General features: G+C 37.1%; 2 protein-coding genes across 7 annotated transcripts in view; one reads left to right on the forward strand and one right to left on the reverse strand.

Annotated features, from left to right (window-relative positions):
• Positions 1–14803, reverse strand: part of LOC111772098 (regulator of DNA class I crossover intermediates 1-like) — a 72674-nt gene extending 57871 nt beyond the window's left edge. The window contains exon 1 of the mRNA XM_070259108.1: positions 14654–14803. Within this exon, the coding sequence (XP_070115209.1) occupies positions 14654–14676 (23 nt within the window). The 5' untranslated portion in view covers positions 14677–14803. The remainder of the gene's footprint in view (positions 1–14653) is intronic.
• Positions 14804–14862: 59 nt separating this feature from the next.
• The window catches only part of LOC138922532 (ATP-binding cassette sub-family D member 2-like), a 59749-nt gene continuing 52113 nt past the window's right edge, over positions 14863–22498 (forward strand). For all 6 annotated transcript variants that reach the window (XM_070259104.1, XM_070259102.1, XM_070259103.1 and 3 more), the window contains exons 1-3: positions 14863–15005; positions 17423–17642; positions 19525–21060. In XM_070259104.1, the coding sequence (XP_070115205.1) occupies positions 19852–21060 (1209 nt within the window). In that variant the 5' untranslated portion in view covers positions 14863–15005; positions 17423–17642; positions 19525–19851. The remainder of the gene's footprint in view (positions 15006–17422; positions 17643–19524; positions 21061–22498) is intronic.

Raw genomic sequence — 22498 nt, forward strand, 5'->3', positions numbered from 1 at the left:
TAAATTATTATTAAGGCAACCAATGCTACGAAATAGTAGTATATGTCTAAATGTTTTACCAAATATAGTCACTCTCAATTACCTGCACTAGAAAAGAAAACTGCATCAGTTAGGATTCTTAAGTTACAAGAAATTGAAAGCTCCTTTGGTTAATTTAAACAGAAAATAAATTTATTAAAAGAAAATCGGGTAACCAACAAACATGTCAACAAGGCTGAGGAAGCACGTTTGGCACCTGGCAAGAACAAGGAAGTCTAGGGAGCTGTGGCATCATAGTCAAAATCAAGCCATAATTAGTCTCCTAAGGACACCACTGCCAGCACTGGTGAACACTAAACACCACTGACTGCACCAGTTCCACTCCTGGACAGTGAACACCACCCCCTGGCATCACTGGCATTAAAATTCAATCCTGCTGCAGCTCTTGCAACTGCTTCCAACTACAATAGAAGCTCTGTAGTCCCTACTTCTTTGTGTTACTAGCTTCTAATTCAAAGTACAGGACAAGTGCATCTAAGTCTCAGCTTAGGTCACATGCCTATTTGCTAGCTGCAAAGCATAGTGAAACAAATGTCTGGGTTTTTTTCCCAAGATTCCACATAGGCAGGTGGTCTGTGCCTATCACCAAAACTCATAAGGTAGGAAATACCCCCACGCATAGATAAGGGGCTCAGATGCTTGGCTGCCAGTGAGTACAAATGTCCACTAAAGAGATGTAGATTAAAATTAAACTAGTTGACAATCCAAGTGACTTTTTACTTGGCTATGTCAGTGGAAAAAAAAAAAAAAATATATATATATATATATATATATATATATATATATATATATTCCTAATAGTTGCTTCTAACAGTTTTGCTTAGGCTAACTTAAAATAAAACTGTACTGTAAAGTTGTTTTTTTTCTCCCCCAAGGGTTGACCAAGATGATGATATAGGAGGATCTTGAGCTCCCCTCTTCCCACAGACACACCAAATGTACAGCTACACTTGGAGCATTCCCTCTGAAAGAGATCCAGAAACTAGACTAGCGACTCGTACACACGGGACAAATGCAAAAATACCCAGGTTGAAACAGGTAGGAAAGGCTGAGACACACTCTCATCATAAACCCCACCCCTGCCACAATGCCATACAGTCAGAAGGAAATCCCCAACTCCACCTTCTCCCTGAGGAGCAAAGGGTTTGACCTCCACATCTAGTGCTCCAAATTTTAAGACTCTCACCAAACAGACAGACTCCCAAAACACCTAGCTCTGAAAGCCAATGGGCTTGTGTCCACAAGACCCACAAGACTATGGCAAATAAATAAGCATTCTTAACAGGAATGCAGCACTCACCAGAGCTATCCCCTCAGGGTTCAACATGGAGTGAGCAGGCAAGTATGTTTTAAGTGAGCCTCATGGTAACCACAAAGTAAAAGGCTAGAGGAGATATACAAGATAAAGAGAAAGTTATCAAAGTATACCATAGAGAAAATCATCAAATCACACAGGAAGAGAACAAGAGAGGAAGAAAGGAATAGAAGAATTACAAAACAACCAGAAAACAACCAAACGGCCATGGTAAGTCCATCCATGTAAATAATTACTTTAAATGTAAATGATTTTTGGCTGAATGGATTGAAAAACATGACCCAAATATATGTTGCCTACAAGAGACTCATCTCAGGATTACGGACACAAACAGACTGAAAGTGAAGGGATGGAAAAAGATATTACATGCAAAGGGAAACCAAAAGCTAGGGTAGCATAATTCTCAGACAAAATAGACTTGAAGACAAAGACTGTAACAAGAGACAGCAAAGGCCATTACAAAATGATAAAGGAGTCAATTCATCAAAAGGATACAAGAACTGTAAATATTTATGCACCCAACATTGGAGCACCTAAATATATAAAGCAAATATAAACAGAACTAAAAGGAGAAATGGGCAGCAATAAATAATAGCAGGGGACTTCAAAACCCCACTTTGAACAACAGATTGATCATTGTGATATTGTAATTTACAATAAAAATACATATTTGGATGCAACCAACATAGGAGCACCAAAGTACATAAAGTAACTATTAACAAACCTAAAAGGAGAAGTGAACTACTACATAATAATAGTAGGGGACCTAAAACCCCACTTAGATCAATGGATAGATCATCTAGACAGAAAGTCAACAAGGAAATAATGGAATTAAATGAAAAACTAGACCAGATGGACTTAATAGAACATATATAAAAACAGCAGAATACACATTCTTCTCAAGTGCACATGGAACATTCTCAAAGATAGACCATATGTTGGGAAAGAAGGCAAGCCTTAATAAATTTAAGAAGACTGAAATCATATCAAGCATCTTTTGTGACCATAATGCTATGAAACTAGAAACCAACTACAAGAAAAAAGCTACGAAAGTGACAGATACGTGGAGGCTAAACAACATAGTACTGCACAACCAATGGGTCATTGAAGAAATTACAGGAGAAATCAAAAGATATCTGGAGACAAATGAAAATGAAAATACATTATACCACACCAACTCATGGGATGCAGCAAAAGTGGTCCTAGGAGGGAAAACCATAGCAACACAGGCTCACCTTAAAAAACAAGAAAAATCTCAAGTAAGCACTTTTAAACTGCACGTAACAGAAATAGAAAAAGAAGAACAAACAAAACCCAAAGTTAGCAGAAGGAGGGAAATAATAACAATTAGAGCAAAAATAAATGAAATTGAAGCCACAAAAATGGTAGAAAGGATCAACGACCAAGTGCTGGTTCCTTGAGAAGATAAAATTGACAAACCCTTAGCCAGACTCACTAAGGAAAAAAGAGAGGAGGCTCAAATAAAATTAGAAATGAAAGAGGAGAAATTAACCGATACCACAGAAATACAAAGGATCATAAGAGAATACTATGAAAACTATACGCCAACAAATTGCAAAATCCAGAAGAAATGGATAAATTCTTAGACTCATACAATCTGCCAAAGCTGAATCAAGAAGAAATAGAGAATTAAAAAGACCAATCACAAGTAAAGAGATTGAAACAGTAATCAAAAACCTCCCAAAAAATAAAAGTCCAGGACCAGATGGCTTCTCTTAAGAATTCTACCAAACATTCAAAGATTTAATACCTATCCTTCTCAAACTATTTCAAAAAATTGAAAAAGACTGCATACTTCGTAAGTCATTCTACAAGGCCAACATCAAGCTGATACCAAAGCCAGACAAGGATAACACAAATAAAGAAAATTACGGGCCAATTTTGCTGATGAACAGAGATACAAAACTCCTCAACAAAATACTGGCAAACCGAATACAGCAAAATCTTAAAAGGACCATACAGCATGATCAAGTGGGATTTATACCATGGACACAGGGATGGTTCAACATCCACAAATCCATCAATGTGATACACCAAATTAACAAAATGAGGAATAAAAAACGTGATCATCTCAGATGCGGAGAAAGCATTTCACAAGATCTAACATCCATTTATGATGAAAACTCTCAATAAAATGGGTATAGAAGGAAAGTATCTCAACATAATACAGGCCATATATGACAAACCCAAGCCAACATCATACTCAACGGGGAAAAACTAAAAGCCATCCCTCTGAGAACAGAAACAGGACAAGGGTGCGCACCCTCACCACTCTTATTCAAAATAGTACTGGAGGTATAGCCAGAGCAATTAGGCAAGAAAAAGAAGTAAAGGGTATCCAAATAGGCAATGAAGAAGTGAAATGCTCACTGTTTGCAAACGACATGATTTTATATATAGAAAACCCTAAAGAATCCATTGGAAAGCTATTAGAAATAATCAACAATAACAGAAAAATGGCAGGATACAAAATGAACTTGCAAAAATCATTTGCATTTCTATACTCTAATTACAAACTAAGAGAAAGAGAACTCAAGAATACAATACTATTTGCAATCACAACAAAAAGAATAAAATTTCTAGGAATAAATTTAACCAAGAAGGTGAAAGACCTATACAATGAAAACTATTAAGGCTTTATTGAAAGAAATTGATAAAGACATAAAGAAATGGAAAGATATTCCGTGCACATGGATTGGAAGAATAAATACAGTTAAAATGTCCATACTCCCTAAAGCAATCTGCAGATTCAATACAATCCCAATCAGAATCCCAATGACATTCTTCACAGAAATAGAACAAAGAATCCTAAAATTCATATGGGGCAACAAAAGACCCCAAACAGCTAAAGCAATCCTGAGAAAAAAGAATAAAGCTGGAGGCATCACAATCCCTGATTTCAAAATATACTACAAAGCTATAGTAATCAAAACAGGATGGTACTGGTAAAAAAACAGACCTACAGATCAATGGAACAGAATTGAAAGCCCAGAAATCAAATGACATATCAGATTCAATGCAATCCCTATCAAAATTCTAGTGGCATTTTTCACAAAAATAAAACAGACAACCCTATTATTTGTATGGAACCACAAAAGATCCCAAATAGCCAAGGCATAATTGAGAAAGAAAGCTGGAGGCATCATACTTCCTGATTTCAAACTATATTACAAAGTGACAGTAATCAAACAGTATGGTATTGGCATAGAAACAGCCAGACAGACCAATGGAATAGAATATCCAGAAATAAGCCAGAAATATATGGTCATTCAATGTATCACAAAGGAACCAAGAATACACAGTGGGGAAAGGTCAGTTTCTTCAATAAATAGTGTTGGGAAAACTAGACAGTCACATGCAAAAGAATGAAACTGTAACCGTTATCTTACACTGTACACAAAAATCAACTCTAAATGGATTAAAGACTTGAATATAAGACCTGAAACCATAAAATTCCTAGAAGCAAACACAGGGGGTAAGCTCCTTGAAATTGGTTTCGGCAATGATTTTTTGGATTGGACACCAAAAGCAAAAATTAAAAAGTGGGACTACATCAAACTACAAAGCTTCTGCACAGCAAAGGAAACCATCAACAAAATGAAAAGGGAACCTATGGAATTGGAGAAAATATTTGCAAATCTTATATCTGATAAGAGTTTAATATCCACAATATGAGGAACTCATACTACTCAACAGCAAAAAACAAATAACCTAGTTAAAAAATGGGCAAAGGACGTAAATAGGCATTTTTCAAAAGAGACATGCAAATGATCAACAGGTACAGGAAAAGGTGCTCAATATCACTAACGCTCAGGGAAATGCAAATCAAAACCACAATGATTTATCACCTCATGTCCTTTAGGATGACTTGCATCAAAAAGAAAAGAGAGAACAAATATTAGGATGTGGAGAAAAGGGAACCCTTGTGCACTATTGGTGGGAATATAAATTGGTGCAGCCATTATGGAAGACAGCATGGAGGTTCTTCAAGAAATTAAAAGAACTACCATTTGATCGAGCAGTACCACTTCTGGGTATATATCCAAAGAGAAATCAACATCTCAAACAGATATCTGTACTCCCATGTTCATAGGAGCCTTATTCACAACAACCAAGGTATGAAGCAGATTAAGAGTACATCAATGGATGAATGGATCAAGAATATTTGGTATATATATATACATCATGGAATATCATTCACCCTTTTAAAAGAAAGAAATCCTGGGCCAGCCCAGCAGCATAGTGGTCAAGTTCGCATGCTGTACTTTGGCAGCCCGGGGTTCGCAGGTTCAGATCCCAGGCACAGACCTAGCACCACGTGTCAAGCCATGCTGTGGCTGCATCCCACATAAAGTAGAAGAAGACTGGCACAGATATTAACTCAGCAACAATCTTCTCAAGCAAAAAGAGAGAGATTGGCAACAGATGTTAGCTCTGGGCCAATCTTCCTCACAAAAAAAAGAAAGAAATCCTGTCATTTGTGATAACATGGATGAACCTGGAAGGCATTAGATAATTAAGTCAGACAGAGACAAATAGGACATGGTACCACTTATATGTGGAATCTAAAAAAAAGTTAAAATCATAGAAACAGAGAACAGACAAGTGGTTGCTGGGGGGTCAGGTAAATAGGGAGAGGTTGGCAAAAGCATACAAACTTTAAGTTATAAGATGAATAAGTTCTGAGGATAACATGGTAACCATACCATTTGTTAATACAAAATAACATTGTATTGTATAATTGAAATCTGTTAAGAGAGTAGAACTTAAATGTTCTCACCAAAAAAGAGAAATATCTGAGGTGATGGATGTGTTAATTAACTTTCACAATGTATGCATATATCAAACCATCACATGATATACTTTAAATATCTTACAATTTTATTTGTCAATTATACCTCAATAAAGGTAGAAAAAAATAAGATAGAAAAGACGGGAGAACAAATGAATATATCCCCAAATAATGGGGTAAACTAGATGGAATTTTATATCTGAGAAAAAGAAAAACGTGCAGATAATTAAAATAGCTTGCTATATATAAACTGTGAATCCTCAGAAGTCATTTGCTACTTTGACTACTGCAATATTAAGTATGTAGCTAGCTACCATAATTATACTTTAAAGAGTCTCCTTGATTTTATGCAAATGTTCTCCTATATTTCTTACTACATTGGTAATAGCAATAAAACACAGCTCTGATTATCACTTAGGGACGTGACTTCCTTTGCCTGCCCCAACTTAGGTTTCAACTTTGTTTTCCATTCCTGCGTTTCATGTATTCCAACACCCAACCAAATGAAAATATAGTTTTTCTTCTCCATATATGGAGACTCCTCCCACCATATTTCGTACTCAAAACTTTCAATACCTTCAAGACCCCATTCAAACATCAGTTTCTTCATGAAATTTATATGCACTTTATAAAAAACAATTTTAAGAGTTTCTCTAATTTTTGTCCTGAAATTTAAATTACCAGAGATTTAGGGGTGGGGAGGTGGGAATGAAGCTCATCTCTTTAACAGTAATTACTATGTTATTCTAGAAAATGGATTTTTAAAGAAATATATTGCAACCATCTCTTTCAGTAAAAGTTTAAGTGAACAATATTAGTTGCCATTATAGCTACATACTGAAAATAAAATCAAAAGGCCATAACTTCTTCATAGAACACTCCACAAGTTATCAATTGTGGGAAGCAGGGATATAGATTACACTAACTTATTCTTCATTAAGATAGAAAGAATAAAGTAAAATAGAAAAGTGCAAAGAGGTTAAGAAAGGGAAAGAAGAGAAGAGAAGGGAGGGAAGGGGAGAAGGAAAGAAGAGAGAGAGAAAGGAAGAAATAAAACCATACTGACTACAAAAATATAACAGGGCATTCTGCCCCTTGCCATTCTTTCTAGTAAGCAAAGATTTAAAGGAAAACGCTAAAGAAATACTTTCTTTAAAAAAAAAAGACAGGCAGTAATGTGGTCAAAGAAACATCAAGAACAACACGAACGTACATTTTACATGGAGTACGCAGGAGATGTTGAAACTACATTAGGGATTAAATACTATGGGTGTCACATATCTTAACTGTCAGCTAGTCTTGAATTTTCTTTTTTGTTTATTTTGTTTTGCTTTTTATTTTGCTGCTTAGTTTATCTTTTTAGTGGCGAGGTGCCATGCAAAAGAAACCGTTTCCAGATTGTTACAATCTTGTAATAACATCTTAAGTGTGATTCAAAGTGAAAAATGTAAATAAAATTAATAAAGCAATAACTAACAATTGAAAAAATTATTTTATGGCTTGTGTCACAGTGAAATTAATATTAACCTAAGACATCATAATGTTAACATTGTTAGCTAGCAGACTTATTAAGATTCAGGACAGTAACTAGCCTAGAAAAAGTACTTAGGTTGGTTTTCCAGAAAACTAAAGCAGGTCCACCTGATGTGTCAGGAATAGTATTGATATACATTAGAATGCTATGGCTTTCATATAAATTCTTCTCTTGCAATACAAGAAGAAGTTTTTAGAGTAATATGAATTACAAAAGGTATGGTATTGAGAAAAAAAGTGTCAATCGATAAGGCAGAAATCCACCTAATATTCAGAATACAGAGCCTAATTAAAATAAGTTCTTAGAGATTGAATTCTTATAGTACTTTCACATGGAAAATATTGTTTCATAGTTACAGGCTGTATTGATAAACATGAACAGCCATCTCCTGGGTCATACAATGGAAGAGATCTTAGATTGTGAATGATAGCCCAACACAGATGTGTATTTCAGGTTATTCACAATTAAATCTTAAAAACTTTATTTCAACAATTATAATTCACTAAAAGCTTCTAAAGTTGAAGTTTTTCACTCCATTTATGGGATATTTTGAATAAATATTTTCAACTGTTTTTGAATAAAATGTCATCAAAATTTAGAGGACTTGCTTGCAAAAATGTTCAATAACAATGCACGATACATAGATTGATTTATCAAGTAACTCTTCAAAGAGTCAAATGTTTATGAAATCCAATTAATAAAAGGCAACAAAGAAAGCAAGCTTATAACAACACGCCAAAGTATTCTTTTTTGGATTCAACATCAGTATTGTCTCAAAAACACTGTAATTCAGTTACATTAACTGTGCATATAAAAAATTGAAAATTTTGACAACTGTAGCTTTGTTCAGTAAAATATCAAGCCTCTTTGACTACAACTGTGAAATATACATGAACTACAACCAATTCCAAGTGTATCTTGGCTACACAGGTTACATAATTTAGTAAGAGTCCTGTTTTACCCAAGATGCTATGATCCATCAAATTTCTATTTATATTATCATTGCAGAAATAATTTTATCTTTAATGTTCTGCAGTTACATGTGTCAAACTATTGTCTGCAGCTATAATCTCCTTAAAATAACTACCAAATCTGAAAGTAACTCCTGATGCTTTTTCAGCAGATTTGTGCATTCAGATTGTCATGTGACCATGAGAGATGCTAAATGCTGGCAAACATTTTGTGTACTAGTTATAGATTCATCAACTCAAATGAAAAACAAAACATCAGTATTTATCATTAAGCATTAATTTTCCTTTATTTGAGCTCCCTGCTGCCAAAAGGTTACAAAAGCATTACTAAACCCTATGAAAAAGGAAACGGTTGTTGACAAAACCACTGTAGCAACAACATTCCTACTACTCTTTGTAGGCACTCTGACAGGACTGATTAGCCTCTATTCCTAGCAAATATTTCACTTACACCTAATCTAAAATTTTCCATGTTTCCTATTGACCCCACTCCCAGGCATGGCGGCTATACAAATCTCTCAGACCTTAGAATGCAATGTTACAACTAGCTGGTGCAAGTGGCTAGCAGACAGCAGCATTAAATACTTCTCCCGTCCCATCCAGCAAGTTAGTTGTACCCAGCCACTCATGTCTCAGCACACTTTATCAGCAAGTGCCCTTCATGCTATCTTTAAAAGAAGCTGTTAGTTACTTTCTATCTGGAAAGTGTCAGGCCTGGGTTGTCATTGGATGTCTTCAGATTTAACCACATGTTAAAGTGAGAACGTTCTTCACTGCACACGTTGCTCATGCACTAATACAGACCATGGCAGAGGTTAAAAAAAAAAAAAGGATGTTCACTGAATCTATCTGGGTTCATTTTAACGGAAGCATTAATGGTAGCTTATATTTAATTACAAAACAAAAACTCCGAAAACAAATGCTAAACTGGGCGTGCCACTAGGATCACAGGCATAAACCATGACTGTCCTAGGCAAACTGGGATGATGTTCACCGTACATTTAAGTGTTATCCCCATTTAACAGATGAAGAAAGAGATGCAGGGACAGAGGCTAATTCACAGTAAAGAGAATTTATTGTAAAGCTAATTAAACTTAAGTTCAGAGCCCTTCATCTGCATATTCCCCTTCCAAGCCCTATACCTAATTTTGTAGTCACAATTTTGTATTCTTTTTTCCATTATGAAGGTCCCTCACAACCTGATCTGCTCCTATACAGAGAGGTTTAATAATTAACCCAAATTCACATAGGACTGGTTTTTTTTGCTTGCTTTTTTGGGGGTTGTTTTGTTTTTAAAGATTTTATTTTTCCTTTTTCTCCCAAAGACCCCCAGTACATCGCTGTGTATTTTTAGTTGTGGGTCCTTCCAGCTGTGGCATGTGGGACACCACCTCAGCATAGTCTGATGAGCAGTGCTATGTCCGCGCCCAGGATTCGAACTGGCGAAACCCCGGGCCGCCGAAGCAGAGCGCACGAACTTAACCACTCGGCCACCGCGCCAGCCCTAGGACTGGTTTTGATTTGATCTGGAAAATATATAGTCATACAAGAAAATGGAAAAATAGTATTGATTATTTTTCCCCAGAAGAATCCTAACTGGTATCACTGTCTTGGAGTCTTTCACCACTATATTCCAAACTACACACCACTAGCACCACAAACAAACAGTCATAGAATACCACTTTCACTGTGGTACTTCTGAATTTGAATGACTCCTCAATATCCAACAGATCAAATTTCAACTTCTCAGTCTGGTTTTCAACCTCACCATCACGCAGACACATATACACATTTTTAAGTATTTAAATAAGTAATCTTATCTCCAACTATTTACATAACATTTATTTTATTCTTTTTCTCCATCAAACTTTCCTTTAGCCTTGTTTCTGATTTGCCAAACTCTCAGCTAAAACTTTCCTATGTTCTACTATTGTTCACACTGTTTTTTTTTAAATCATATATTTTGGCCCCTGATCTTTCAACATTTTCAAACTTTATGGAATGTCATATTCCCCCCTCCCCAATAAGCTATAAATCTCTCAGAAAGAGACTAAATTTCAGTTACTTTATACTCTGACCTGGCACAGTGCCTGGTACATAGCACTCACTAAATACTTTGCACAGGTGAATATTCTAGGCCTACATTTACAAATGCAAACCTCTCCTTCACCTAAATTCAAACAGGATTTTATCTGTGTCTTTCTTATGACACGGGTTGCATTCTTCAATCTAAGTTATAAAAATAAACCTCCTCTAATTAAAACAAAAAGTCTTCTTACACTGCATGTATAGTGCTGTATTTCAGATCTATAGTTGATCCCATTCTGAATAGCATATCGAGGCCCAAAGACTGGTCACATCTTTATCTTCTCCTTTCTCTCTTCTCTTCCTACCACCTTCATGTCTGAGGTGGCTATGAATTTGGTGAAACAAGTCATCAATCACCAAATACTGAAAATAAAAGAGAATCTTTTCCAAATTAAAAAGATCAGTGCTTATACCTGTCCTCTTTCAAATTTACACCTCAATGTGACTAGGAAAACACAGGGTCTCAGTGCTGACGTAAAAGTACAAAACAAAGATTAGAGTTCTAGGTCAATGATTCCCAGACAACTAAAAAAAAACAAAATTATTTAATTGGTAAGACTGACAAATGATTCATATTTTTAATTTTGTCAAGAAAGGACTTGGGACCAGCCCCGTGGCCGAGTGGTTAAGTTCGCGTCCTCTGCTTAGGTGGCCCAGCGTTTCACTGGTTCAGATCCCGGGCGTGGACATGGCACCGCTCATCAGGTCACACTGAGGTGGCGTCCCACATGCCACAACTAAAATATGTACTGGGGGGATTTGGGAAGAAAAAGCAGGGGGAGAAAAAAAGAAAGGACTTAAAATGGGAGGGGCATTTTAAGTCAAAAAAAGAATATAATTTTAGGAAAAAAAGAAAGAACCCATTAAATTGAAAAATCTGACATTATGGCTGATTAGCAAGTTTCAGGGACAGTAGACTGGGAACTATCATAGATATGTCAATTAGTTTCAGCTTAGACCAAATCTCTTTACCCTAAATGAGACTTTGTTTGAAATGAAATGTTATATCTTCAAAGACGTCCACAAAGCATAACACTAAAGCCAAACCAAGTAATTTAAAAATCAAAATAAGGAAAGCTTATTTCTTCCCTAGCCACCAGTCCCTTCCCTCACAAAAAAAAATCTTACATGTGACTGGTAGACTCCCCAAACAGAAGAGCAGCAAAAAGTTAAATGCCAAGTTTCTTTTATGCCAAGAAAACTTGCAAAGACCTTTGCAATTGTAAAGACGCTCCTATCAAATGATTCCGCAATTAAACTGTATATCAGGTCCCTATAATACACAACAAGAATACCCTGGTTTGATTTAGTGTATACAATCAGGTTGCTACAACCAAAATACAAACTTGCTGTAGCCTGCTTCATTCATTTCCTTGGAAAAAAGGTATAAAGCCTCTTTGCAAGTGTTTTCCTGTCTTAATGCAGACCTATCTACTGTCTGCCAAATAATCCTTTCAGGTTCTTTAATACTGCCCTCCCAACCCATCTCTTCTAAGAAGCCTTGGTAAAAACTAGGTCTCCAATTTGATAATTATTTATCTCACTTCCTTTTCAGCTTTTAAGAACCTGTGTTTCATTGTTTCTCTGTAGCGCTTGTTCTGTGCAACACTGTTATCCTTCAAGGTTTAAGGTAATTTCTCTGTTCTCTAAATATCCATAGCCCTTTACATGTGCCACTTTCACAATACTCGTATTTCTACATTGCATAGCATAGCATAGCCATTAAGCATATGGTTCTCAAATAACTGTCATTGATTAGCTGGGTGACCTTGGGCAAGCCACTTAACATTAACAGTGCCTCAGTTTCCCTATCAGTAAAATGAGGATAACATTTGTACATACCTCATAGGGTTCTTCTTAAGAGTAAATGAGCTAATGTACAAAAAGTTCTTAGAACAGCATTTGTTATATATTAAGTACCATTTAACTATCTAGTCTTAAAATTATTCACCTAATTCAAATCTCACCATTCTACCATAAATTCTTTTGGTGGTCCAAAGTTTTATCTTTTTCTCTTTTGAATCCCACTATACAGCTTGACAATGCCCTAAACAGGGAGGCAAGTAAAAACGTATTTGTTGAATTAATTAATGCCGAATTCTCTGATGGAGCAGCTCTGAGAGAGCTTTGTAAATGTTCTCTAGTTACTCGTCTATATTTTAAGTTCCTAACAGTTCTCAAAATTTTCAAACAAAAACTAATCCTACAACAGAGGGAAATAAACAAGTACTCAAGGATGGTCTGAGACAAGGATTAAAACTTCTACTCTATAGCAGCTCCAATCAACTGCTAGTGATTACTAAGCACTGTCTCAGATTCTGAGGCCCTTACGGCCTCATGGTCAGAGCGCCATGATCAACTAATCTTGTCTACCTTTGTTTGCTGGGATAGTATAAAGTGGACACACTCATTTTTTCATTACCAATCTGGAGTTTGACCCTAACGAGCCCAACCTCCCCAAGAAAATTTATTTAAAATTCCATATTTTCTCTTACAACTTCACACAAGTTTTGCCTTTTACTCTATAACATATCCATGTTTACTTAAATTAAAAAATATATTTTCCTCCGATCTGTGAATAAAACTGATGCTCCAGGGAGATGTGTCACGTTTCTTCTGTGGTTTCTTAACCCCCTGGTACCTAATATCTCCAGGTGCAGCACTACCTCATTTTGAGAAACACAATCCTAGACTACATGTTTCCTGCAGTACATTGCTTTTGCATCCTCCCACTAGCAACCAAAATACTACTCCCTGAATAACCAGAAGATATATGACAGAATAATAATAGCACCTATATTTTAATACTGCTTAAGCATTTGTAAGATGATTTTGTATCTCATTTAATATTCACATTTTAAAGAATTCAAAAACATCAAATTATAATCATGTATCAACTAAACTGTGTGACGTTTGTAAGTGAGTTTTCACTTTTCTCCAAAGTGGAAGCATGATGCTAGAACATTAGCTAGGAATAAATCAGATAAACTTCTAAAATACGATGCTAACATATCTTCAACAGGATAAATGCTATTGCTAAAATTGTCAGACATCGTTACAATACTTGAACACAAAAGCTGTCTTTCCTCTTATAAAATTCCTAAGAATTTAAATGTGTTATATTCTAACCATATCATCACTGTCCTGGGTCTACTTGTGACAAAAATTGTATTTAATGGCTTAATGTTTCAATCAAAACAATTCTTTTTGTCAGGGAATTTGATCAAACGAAATTACAGGCCCACATGATTTCCATCCTAGTGGACTTGAAGGTCAACAGCAATGAACAGGTTACCTAAAGCTAAACTGTCAACTCATCCTCCTTTATGTGATTAATTCTAAATACAAAACAAATTGTAAATTCTCTTGTAAGTTAAAGCAAAAAAACGCTTCACTTTCCCTCCCTTGCAAAAACAAACTAAATTGGATTTATGGTGGATACGAGCCCCCACCAATGGATTTAAGGGCAGCAGGGAATGGCCTCTTCCATAACGCCTTACAAATTTGTGCAAAGATGATATATTGATGCAAAGAAATCCCTTCGAAAAGGGAGAAGCAGGGGCGAGAAGAGGCCTCAGCTGCTCAGAGGTCTCATTAGAGGAGGAGGACCCGGGAGGCGGGGGAGGGAGAGCAGAGAACCTCACCCACGGCGGGCCCCACATGTGAAGCTTTTGGAAAGGCAGTGGGGGAAAAGCTGAGCTGCTTTCGGTTTAAGAGCAGAGACATGGTGCTAGGGTCCCCCGGCTTGGGGAAGATTAAAAGACCTCTCCTAGCAAGTTGCCCCCAGGCAAGGCTGTGCCCTCCCCTCCGAGGCCTAGGAAAGAGGCGCCATGACGGGAATGCACGTCCAGGGACGCAAGGCTACAGTCTCAAGCTCCAGCAGCACGACTCACCGGGAGCCCCCGACCCAGTTCATCTCCCCAAAACTTCTGAGAAGACACTGGGGTTCTGACAGCTGCACTTCAGACGGCTCCGTTCAGTGCTAAGCCACAGCTTCCTCGGTTTCAGCCCGCTCCTCTCCGGCCCACGGGCCTAGAGCCCAGCCTCCCTACAGCCTTTGCGGCCTGGTTAGGCTCCTTCCGGGTCTCCCGGCAGCCTCTGCGGTTTCTGCGGCGACGCTGTCCTGATAGGGCCGCAGGGGACGCCGTGCGAAAGCAGCGCGTCCGAAGGAGGAAGAACACAGCAGTTTCAACCGGTCGGGCGAAGGAACCCTCAAGAAATGAAGTGTCGGGCTGTGGCCGCAGGGTTAGTGTTTCAAACCACCCCCACCGTAGTTTTATTTACTTTGCTGTAGGTCTCAGCCTTTTTTTTTTAGGTCAAAGAACAGACTGAGGGGAGAAAAAGAAGGCAAGAACAAAGATATGGATCCGTAATCCTCAAGATGATGTTTCCATTCCCACATCACTCCATATCCAAATCCTTTAAATATCTTTCATGTGCAGTTTCAATATTCAGTACACAGTTGTTTATTAGAAATATTGCGCTGTAGTAACTTACCATTTTGTGGGTTTCTTAGAGAGCTTGATCAAAACTGGGTTTAGCTGTAAAGACCCAAAGACTTTAAACACCTTACCGAAAAAAATCTCAAAACGAAAGTTGGATTTTACTGATCGTTTCTGTGTTATGTTTGTATATCCTCACAAAATGTTTATCTTACACACTGTTCTATGATATTTTGGTTAGAAACTAGAAATCTGTACCAAACAAATGCACAAAATGGTTTTTTTCCCCAATTGTCATGATTGTTTTCCAGATTTTTAACCTGGGCAATCTCTCATTTTCAAATATGCTACATTTTCTGTTAACTCTTTGGGAAATAGTGCCTAAAATATAGTTGCCTAAAATAGGATTATGTGCCCTGGTAGACATTGTTTAATCATATAAATACTGATTTTTGTCACAAAAATTCACCAAAGTATATCTATCATTGGTTTGAATTAAACCAAGTGAGTATAGCATTTCAGAACAAATTAGTCTTCGTCATGGAGTAGCTCATCGTTTTTCAGTAACTAAACCATACAGTCGAGTCAGAAGCAATGGCCCAGTGCGTTAGCCTTTCCTACTTTCAACATTTTGAAACAGGTACAAATTAACTAAATTAACTAGAAGGGGAAAATAATTTTATAGAGGATTGACTGACCTTTTAAAATATATTCTATAGGTAGAGACATAAAGGACAGGTTGACCAATCTGTTGAGAAGAGTCAAGAAGTGGGAGCTGGATAGAACCGTGTCTTCTCTCTGACTAGAGTCACTGCTTTCCTTCCAGTCACAGAGAGGCAGTGGAAGTGGTAAATTAGGCTAAGGAAAGATTAATCTATGAGATACATCCTCAGACAAGATATTTGCTGGGTTTTCCTTCACAGCAAAAGACATTTCATTATGAACCAGTTATTAGGTGGTTATTTGTAACAGATGAAATATTGACCTAAGATCTCATCTTCATTGTGTTTGTGGCTCACATGAATAAGGCTAGCATGACTGGTAGATAATGAGTCAAATGCTGTGCTATTTTAGGGCCAGTAGGGCAATTAGGTAATCTCTTGGGTCAGGAAACAGTTCAAGAAAGGAATACAGCACAGATAAAATACTACTTAGCATTTGCTGAGAAGGAAATGCATCCCAAATCTTAAACCTTAATTTATCTTTATTGCTAAAAATTATTTACTCTCTGGTGATTTACTATCTAAACACATAATACATATTATCTGCATTATACATTTTTATTCATATACTTATATATGTAGGTCTCTTTATTATAAAAATTTATTTCTGATGTTTTACTGTTTATAAAGCATGTAGTTTTCCTAATATATGTGTATATATATAGTCTCTAATATATATATAAAGTCTAATCCTGCTCTTCCATGGTTGTTGGTAATGTCCACTGTGACACTGACATTGAGAGTATCACACTTGAGAACAGAGTGATTTGATAATTATTGCTTATTTTTTAACTTTCATTCATTTTCAAGATCTTTTTTAAGATTATTTCTCCTCTCTTAAGAAAATTTTTATGCTTTCCGATATAAACACATGTAAAGTTGAGAAGATTGAGTGGAAATTAGGCTGAATTATGTTTACTATAGTAACAAGTGACTTTTTTTCACTCTTTTTTTCTCACCTAGTTTGAAATTCAAACTAAATTAGCATTCTTTCTGCTTTAATTGCATGGCAATATAAAAAATGAAAGAAGTACATTGACACTCTTAGTTTCTTACTTAAATGGCATATATTTCCCACTGGAATTATGTATCTGTTTTCCTATCATCTTGAATTCTTCCTCTGCCTTCCCTGAAGTCTTGAGCTTGGTTTCAGATGCTAGGACCAACCCTGACTCTTGGGGGTAGGGTAGAGTGAAGGGTGGGAGTGGAATTAAAATGGTGATAGTTACATCTGTACTTAAGTGGCTCATCATTAGGTCAAATCTCACATTAACCTTTTCCCCAGTTCTAGTAACTGGCCTCCAACCTTCCCTGCACCACAATTCCGGTAACCAAATTTCTGTCTTTCTATCTTGATTATTTTCCTCATTCTAACAAGTCTTTCACTCAAGCCAATAAAAGCTTGTTCCTATACCCTAGCTTCATTATCAGTTGATAAACTGACCTACCTACAACTAAGTGCAGGCCTGATTTGATCTCTAACCTTTTTTGCTTCTAGATTTCCCACTGCCCTGCTCCTCCCCTGATGTGGCTGTCCTATGCCAGTGATGCAGGCCACTTGCCTCGACTGCCAGCTGCTTGCTGACCGGTGCAACCCTCTGTGTACGTGTTCTGCCTGGCTGAACATCCTCCTATCACCCCCAGCTAAGTTTACCCTGGCCCTCCACCTGTCTTATCACAGTCAGGAGATGTGACATAAAGAATTAAAGTTTATAAGGGTAAGAGATCCTTACTTTGACACATGAGAAACGTGAGATTAGGAATAAAAGATTTTGAAAATAACCACTATAACACTATGATCTCTACATACAGACTTAGAAAGTCTCAATGGAATGAATCATAGATTTTGCTGCTAATATGGCCAGCTATAAAAGAAATTTGCATGAATTTGCCACTCATGTATTAGTCAATCTGCTGAATTGAATGCAAACAAATGAAAAGAGACCTGTGATGATTCTTGAAATTCATATAGGTACATGGGAAAGGAGTTTTAAAAGTTTAAGGCTATTGTTACTTATGAAAAGGAGAATAGTTCTTTATTCACAGTAAACTGAATAATGAAGATCATTCAACACTGAAACAGGTTTTATATTCTAGCACAAGGGTTGGCAAACTTCTTCTGAAGAGGGCCAGATAGTGAATATTTTAGGCTCTGTTTCATCTATCCAGCTCTGGCTCTGTGGCTTGAAAGCCATAGAAAATAAGTAAATAAATAAATGGGTGTGGCTGTGTTCCAATAAAACTTTATTTATGGACACTGAAATAAAAATTTCATGTAATTTTCATGCACCACAAAATATTATTATTCTTGTGATGTGTTTTCAACCATTTTAAAATGTAAAAACTGTTCTTATCTCAAGGGCCATAAAAAAATAGGTGGCAGGCCAAATTTGGCCCACTGGTTGGGTTATAATTTGCCAACCTCTGTTCTAATTTAATGCATATCTTCCCAGGCTTCCAGTTGACTAGAAATGTGTATGTATGTTGTGGGGGGTGGTGGGTGTGGGGAAGCAAAAATGTTTTTGCATATTCGAAAACACACTCATCCTTACCTAAACATTTTACATATTTAAAAGTATGCAGAATTTTGCTTGACTGTTTAGCAGTTTAAGTCCTCCATTAGGGATGTAGGGAAAATTTTTTTAACACTCTTTGTTTGAATCAAATAACCAAAGTGGGAAGTAGCCAATAGATTATCTCTAAGCCTAAACAAAACAAGCAAAACAAAAGTTTGCAAAAGACAAAGAACTCTCAAAAAATGAAGTAAGGTCCCAGAGAAGCTATTTCCACCATCTAACTCCAGTTGGATTCCCAAATGGTTAACTTTAGGTTATAAAGTCACACACCTCCAAGTAACAACTATCTAAAGGACACAAGAGGGTGGTAGAAGTGAAACACTGCTCTTTTTTATTCAATAGTCACCTTGTAAATAAATACCAGTGCATCAGATCTCCATTGCTAAAAATAGCAGTTGTGGGGCTGGAAGATGTTTATTGTAAGGACAAGTAAACATAGAGATGGAGATATAGCAAAGAACTATTTTCTATAATGCAGAAGACTTCTCTCCTATTTATTTACAAAATATGCCCTCAATTACGACTTGTCTGATAGATTCTGGGACTTCATGAGAAACACAGACAGAAAAAATAAAATAAAATGGGACTGAAAAACAGATCTAAGTACTTGATAGTTTGTTTTCTCCAGTGTCCCTCCCGCTTGTCCCTTTCCTCTCTCTCCCTTTCAGATTCAGTCCATACCCTTTCACATTCATTCCATATCCTTTTCATGTTCATTTCATGTTGGTCCTCTTGCCCCTCCTCCCTCATCTCCCTAGCTCCTTCTCCCTCATCTCGTTTTATAGCGCTTGGAAATTTCCTTTTCTTTCTGCTCTTCCCCTTGTGGTATCTACTAAAACCTTAGAGGAGTGATGTATATTCTGAAACTTCTGTGCGTTTCTAAGTGACGCTGAGCATGCTCAGTAGCTGGGGCAGGTTTTGTCGCTCGCAGCTGCCCTGATTCGACCTTTCCCAAAATAGACATTTAACTCTTTGGACTCCTGTCTAAGGATGTAATTCGCTTTGCTTTCTCCTCGTTTTCAAGGTTCAAAGGGAAGCGGCGAGGATTCCAAGGTCCCACCATCCTCACAGCCAATGAGGGGCCTGTGAGGGAGGAGCTTGGGGCGGCTTAGTGCAGCTTGAGCTTCTGAGGGAATCATCCCCAGTAGGTGCGGTGGAGTCTGAGCTCCGCTGCATCTGTCACAGCAGAATAAAATTGAAAAAAACAAAAGCAAAATTTAAAAAAAGAAGAGAAGAAATGCTGCGGACTATGGAACGCTGTAGGACTTTCTGAAACATTTGCTGGGGATTCCGGTGGATCATGATCTTTTAAAACCAATTCTTTTTGAAGCCGGTTTGGATAATTGGGAAAATGACACATATGCTAAATGCAGCAGCTGGTCGAGTGAAATGGACCAGATCGAGCGCTGCTAAAAGGGCTGCCTGCCTGGTGGCTGCGGCATATGCTCTGAAAACCCTCTATCCCATCATTAGCAAGCGTTTAAAGCAATCTGGCCACAGGAAGAGAAAAGAAGCAGCTTACCCGACTGCAGAGAACAGAGAAATACTGCATTACACCGAGACCACTTGTAAAAATTCTTCGCCTGGAGTGAATGCAGATGTTTTCAAACAGCTACTAGAACTTCGGAAAATTCTCTTTCCAAATCTTGTGACCACTGAAACAGGGTGGCTCTGCCTCCACTCGGTGGCTCTGATCTCGAGAACATTTCTGTCTATCTATGTGGCTGGTCTGGATGGAAACATCGTGAAAAGCATTGTGGAAAAGAAGCCTCGGACTTTCATCGTCAAATTACTCAAGTGGCTTATGATTGCCATCCCTGCTACCTCTGTGAACAGTGCGATAAGGTACCTGGAGTGCAAACTGGCTTTCATCATCAAATTACTCAAGTGGCTTATGATTGCCATCCCTGCTACCTCTGTGAACAGTGCGATAAGGTACCTGGAGTGCAAACTGGCTTTCATCATCAAATTACTCAAGTGGCTTATGATTGCCATCCCTGCTACCTCTGTGAACAGTGCGATAAGGTACCTGGAGTGCAAACTGGCTTTCATCATCAAATTACTCAAGTGGCTTATGATTGCCATCCCTGCTGCCTCTGTGAACAGTGCGATAAGGTACCTGGAGTGCAAACTGGCTTTGGCCTTCAGAACTCGCCTAGTAGGCCATGCCTATGAAACCTGTTTTACAAATCAGACTTCTTATAAGGTGATCAATATGGATGGGAGGCTGGCAAACCCTGACCAGTCTCTTACTGAGGATATTATGATGTTCTCCCAATCTGTGGCTCACTTGTATTCTAATCTGACCAAACCTATTTTAGATGTAATCCTGACCTCCTATACGCTCATCCAGACTGCTCCATCCAGAGGAGCTAGCCCAATTGGGCCCACCCTATTAGCAGGGCTTGTGGTATATGCCACTGCTAAAGTGCTGAAAGCCTGCTCTCCCAAATTTGGTAAATTGGTGGCTGAAGAAGCTCATAGAAAAGGCTATTTGCGGTATGTGCACTCCAGAATTATAGCCAATGTTGAAGAAATTGCCTTTTACAGAGGACATAAGGTAAGATAGAAATTAAAATGATGGGTGAAATGTGAGACTGTTCGAGCTGCCACTGCAGTGCTAGATACCATCTGTTGTACTGTTGATGGACCCACTTCTTTAGCGTTTTAGACTCCGATGACATCTAAACCTGTACTAGAATGTATGCTTCCTTACCCTTTTTACTCACAAGTTGTTAAAGAATTATAGAGTGCAAACTTTTCTAAAGTTTCATGAGAATAAAATTTTCAGCACTCAGTCTACTTAGCCTCAGTTACCCAAACATGCTCAGAATTATCTCTGAAGCATTTTCTTAAAACTTAAATCCTAATTGGTTGTAGAACATTAGAAGAAAATGTGTTTGGAAACTGAGTAAACACATGTCCATTGAGATGGAAAATTTAAGCTGGTATTCTCTTGTTGTTATTATTGAGGGCCCTTTGTTTTTAAGAGGAAAAAAAACCCTGTCCTTTTACATGAAAGACAAGTTTAACAATTTTGCATGTCTGGTCAGCATTGGAGGGTCCTCAGTCCTAAGAAGTGCAGGAGAGTGTGTCTCACAAATGGCATTTCCAACTCTTAGTTAATGTTCAGCACCATGTTTGACACAAATAAAAAGAGGCAGTGAAATGAAATTTTGTCTGGCTTTGAGAGAAAAGCTAAGATTAGAGAAGAAATGAGGAGGAGAAAAGGAATTTCAGAATGTTATTTCTGAATACTAAAGATTTTCGACATTAAGCAGATCCCTAAAATAGTTAGCCTAATTACATAAACTTCCAGAGCATTGAAGTAACCTCAGAATATTAAATACGACCAAATTTTTTAAGGTGATGCATCTGAAATCTTAATACAAATGACTTAGTACAAATGAAATATTCAGGTATTCTTAAGTTGAAATGGTATTTTAATTCCCAAGCAGAATTCTTTACTTTTTGAAGCATCATTAGTTATCAAGACAAATGTTTACAGTAGTAGGAATCTGAAGAAGAAAATTTAAAGCAAATTTAGGACTTCTACTCCCCCTTGAAAATTGGCCTTATATGTTGTATTAGTCATATTGACTTGTGATTCTTCTTGAATCATTGAACTCAGTGATTTATAGCATGCTGTAGGCTTCCGGCATTTAAGACAAAATCCAGCAAATTGAGTTAGTTCGAAAATGGAATCTAATTACACATATGTGTGTCGTGTTTATTTTCAAATATTTTTGGTGTGATCAAGAAGGATAAAGTTCTAACATTGTTTACTCATGTCTTATAGAATATCGTTTAATTTTAACCTCATGCATGTAATTTTGAAATAAAAATTGTAAATCACTGACATGTACTTTATATTTACTAAGTATCATGGGTTTTTTTCAATAATATAGGTGTGACCAAATTAAATAATAATGACTCATTCTTATATTAATCTGTATTTTTTAGTTGTTAGAATCATAGATCATACTATACTAAGTAAA

The sequence above is a fragment of the Equus caballus genome, unplaced genomic scaffold (genome assembly GCF_041296265.1).
Source record: "Equus caballus isolate H_3958 breed thoroughbred unplaced genomic scaffold, TB-T2T haplotype2-0001077, whole genome shotgun sequence".
Lineage (NCBI taxonomy): Eukaryota > Metazoa > Chordata > Mammalia > Perissodactyla > Equidae > Equus > Equus caballus.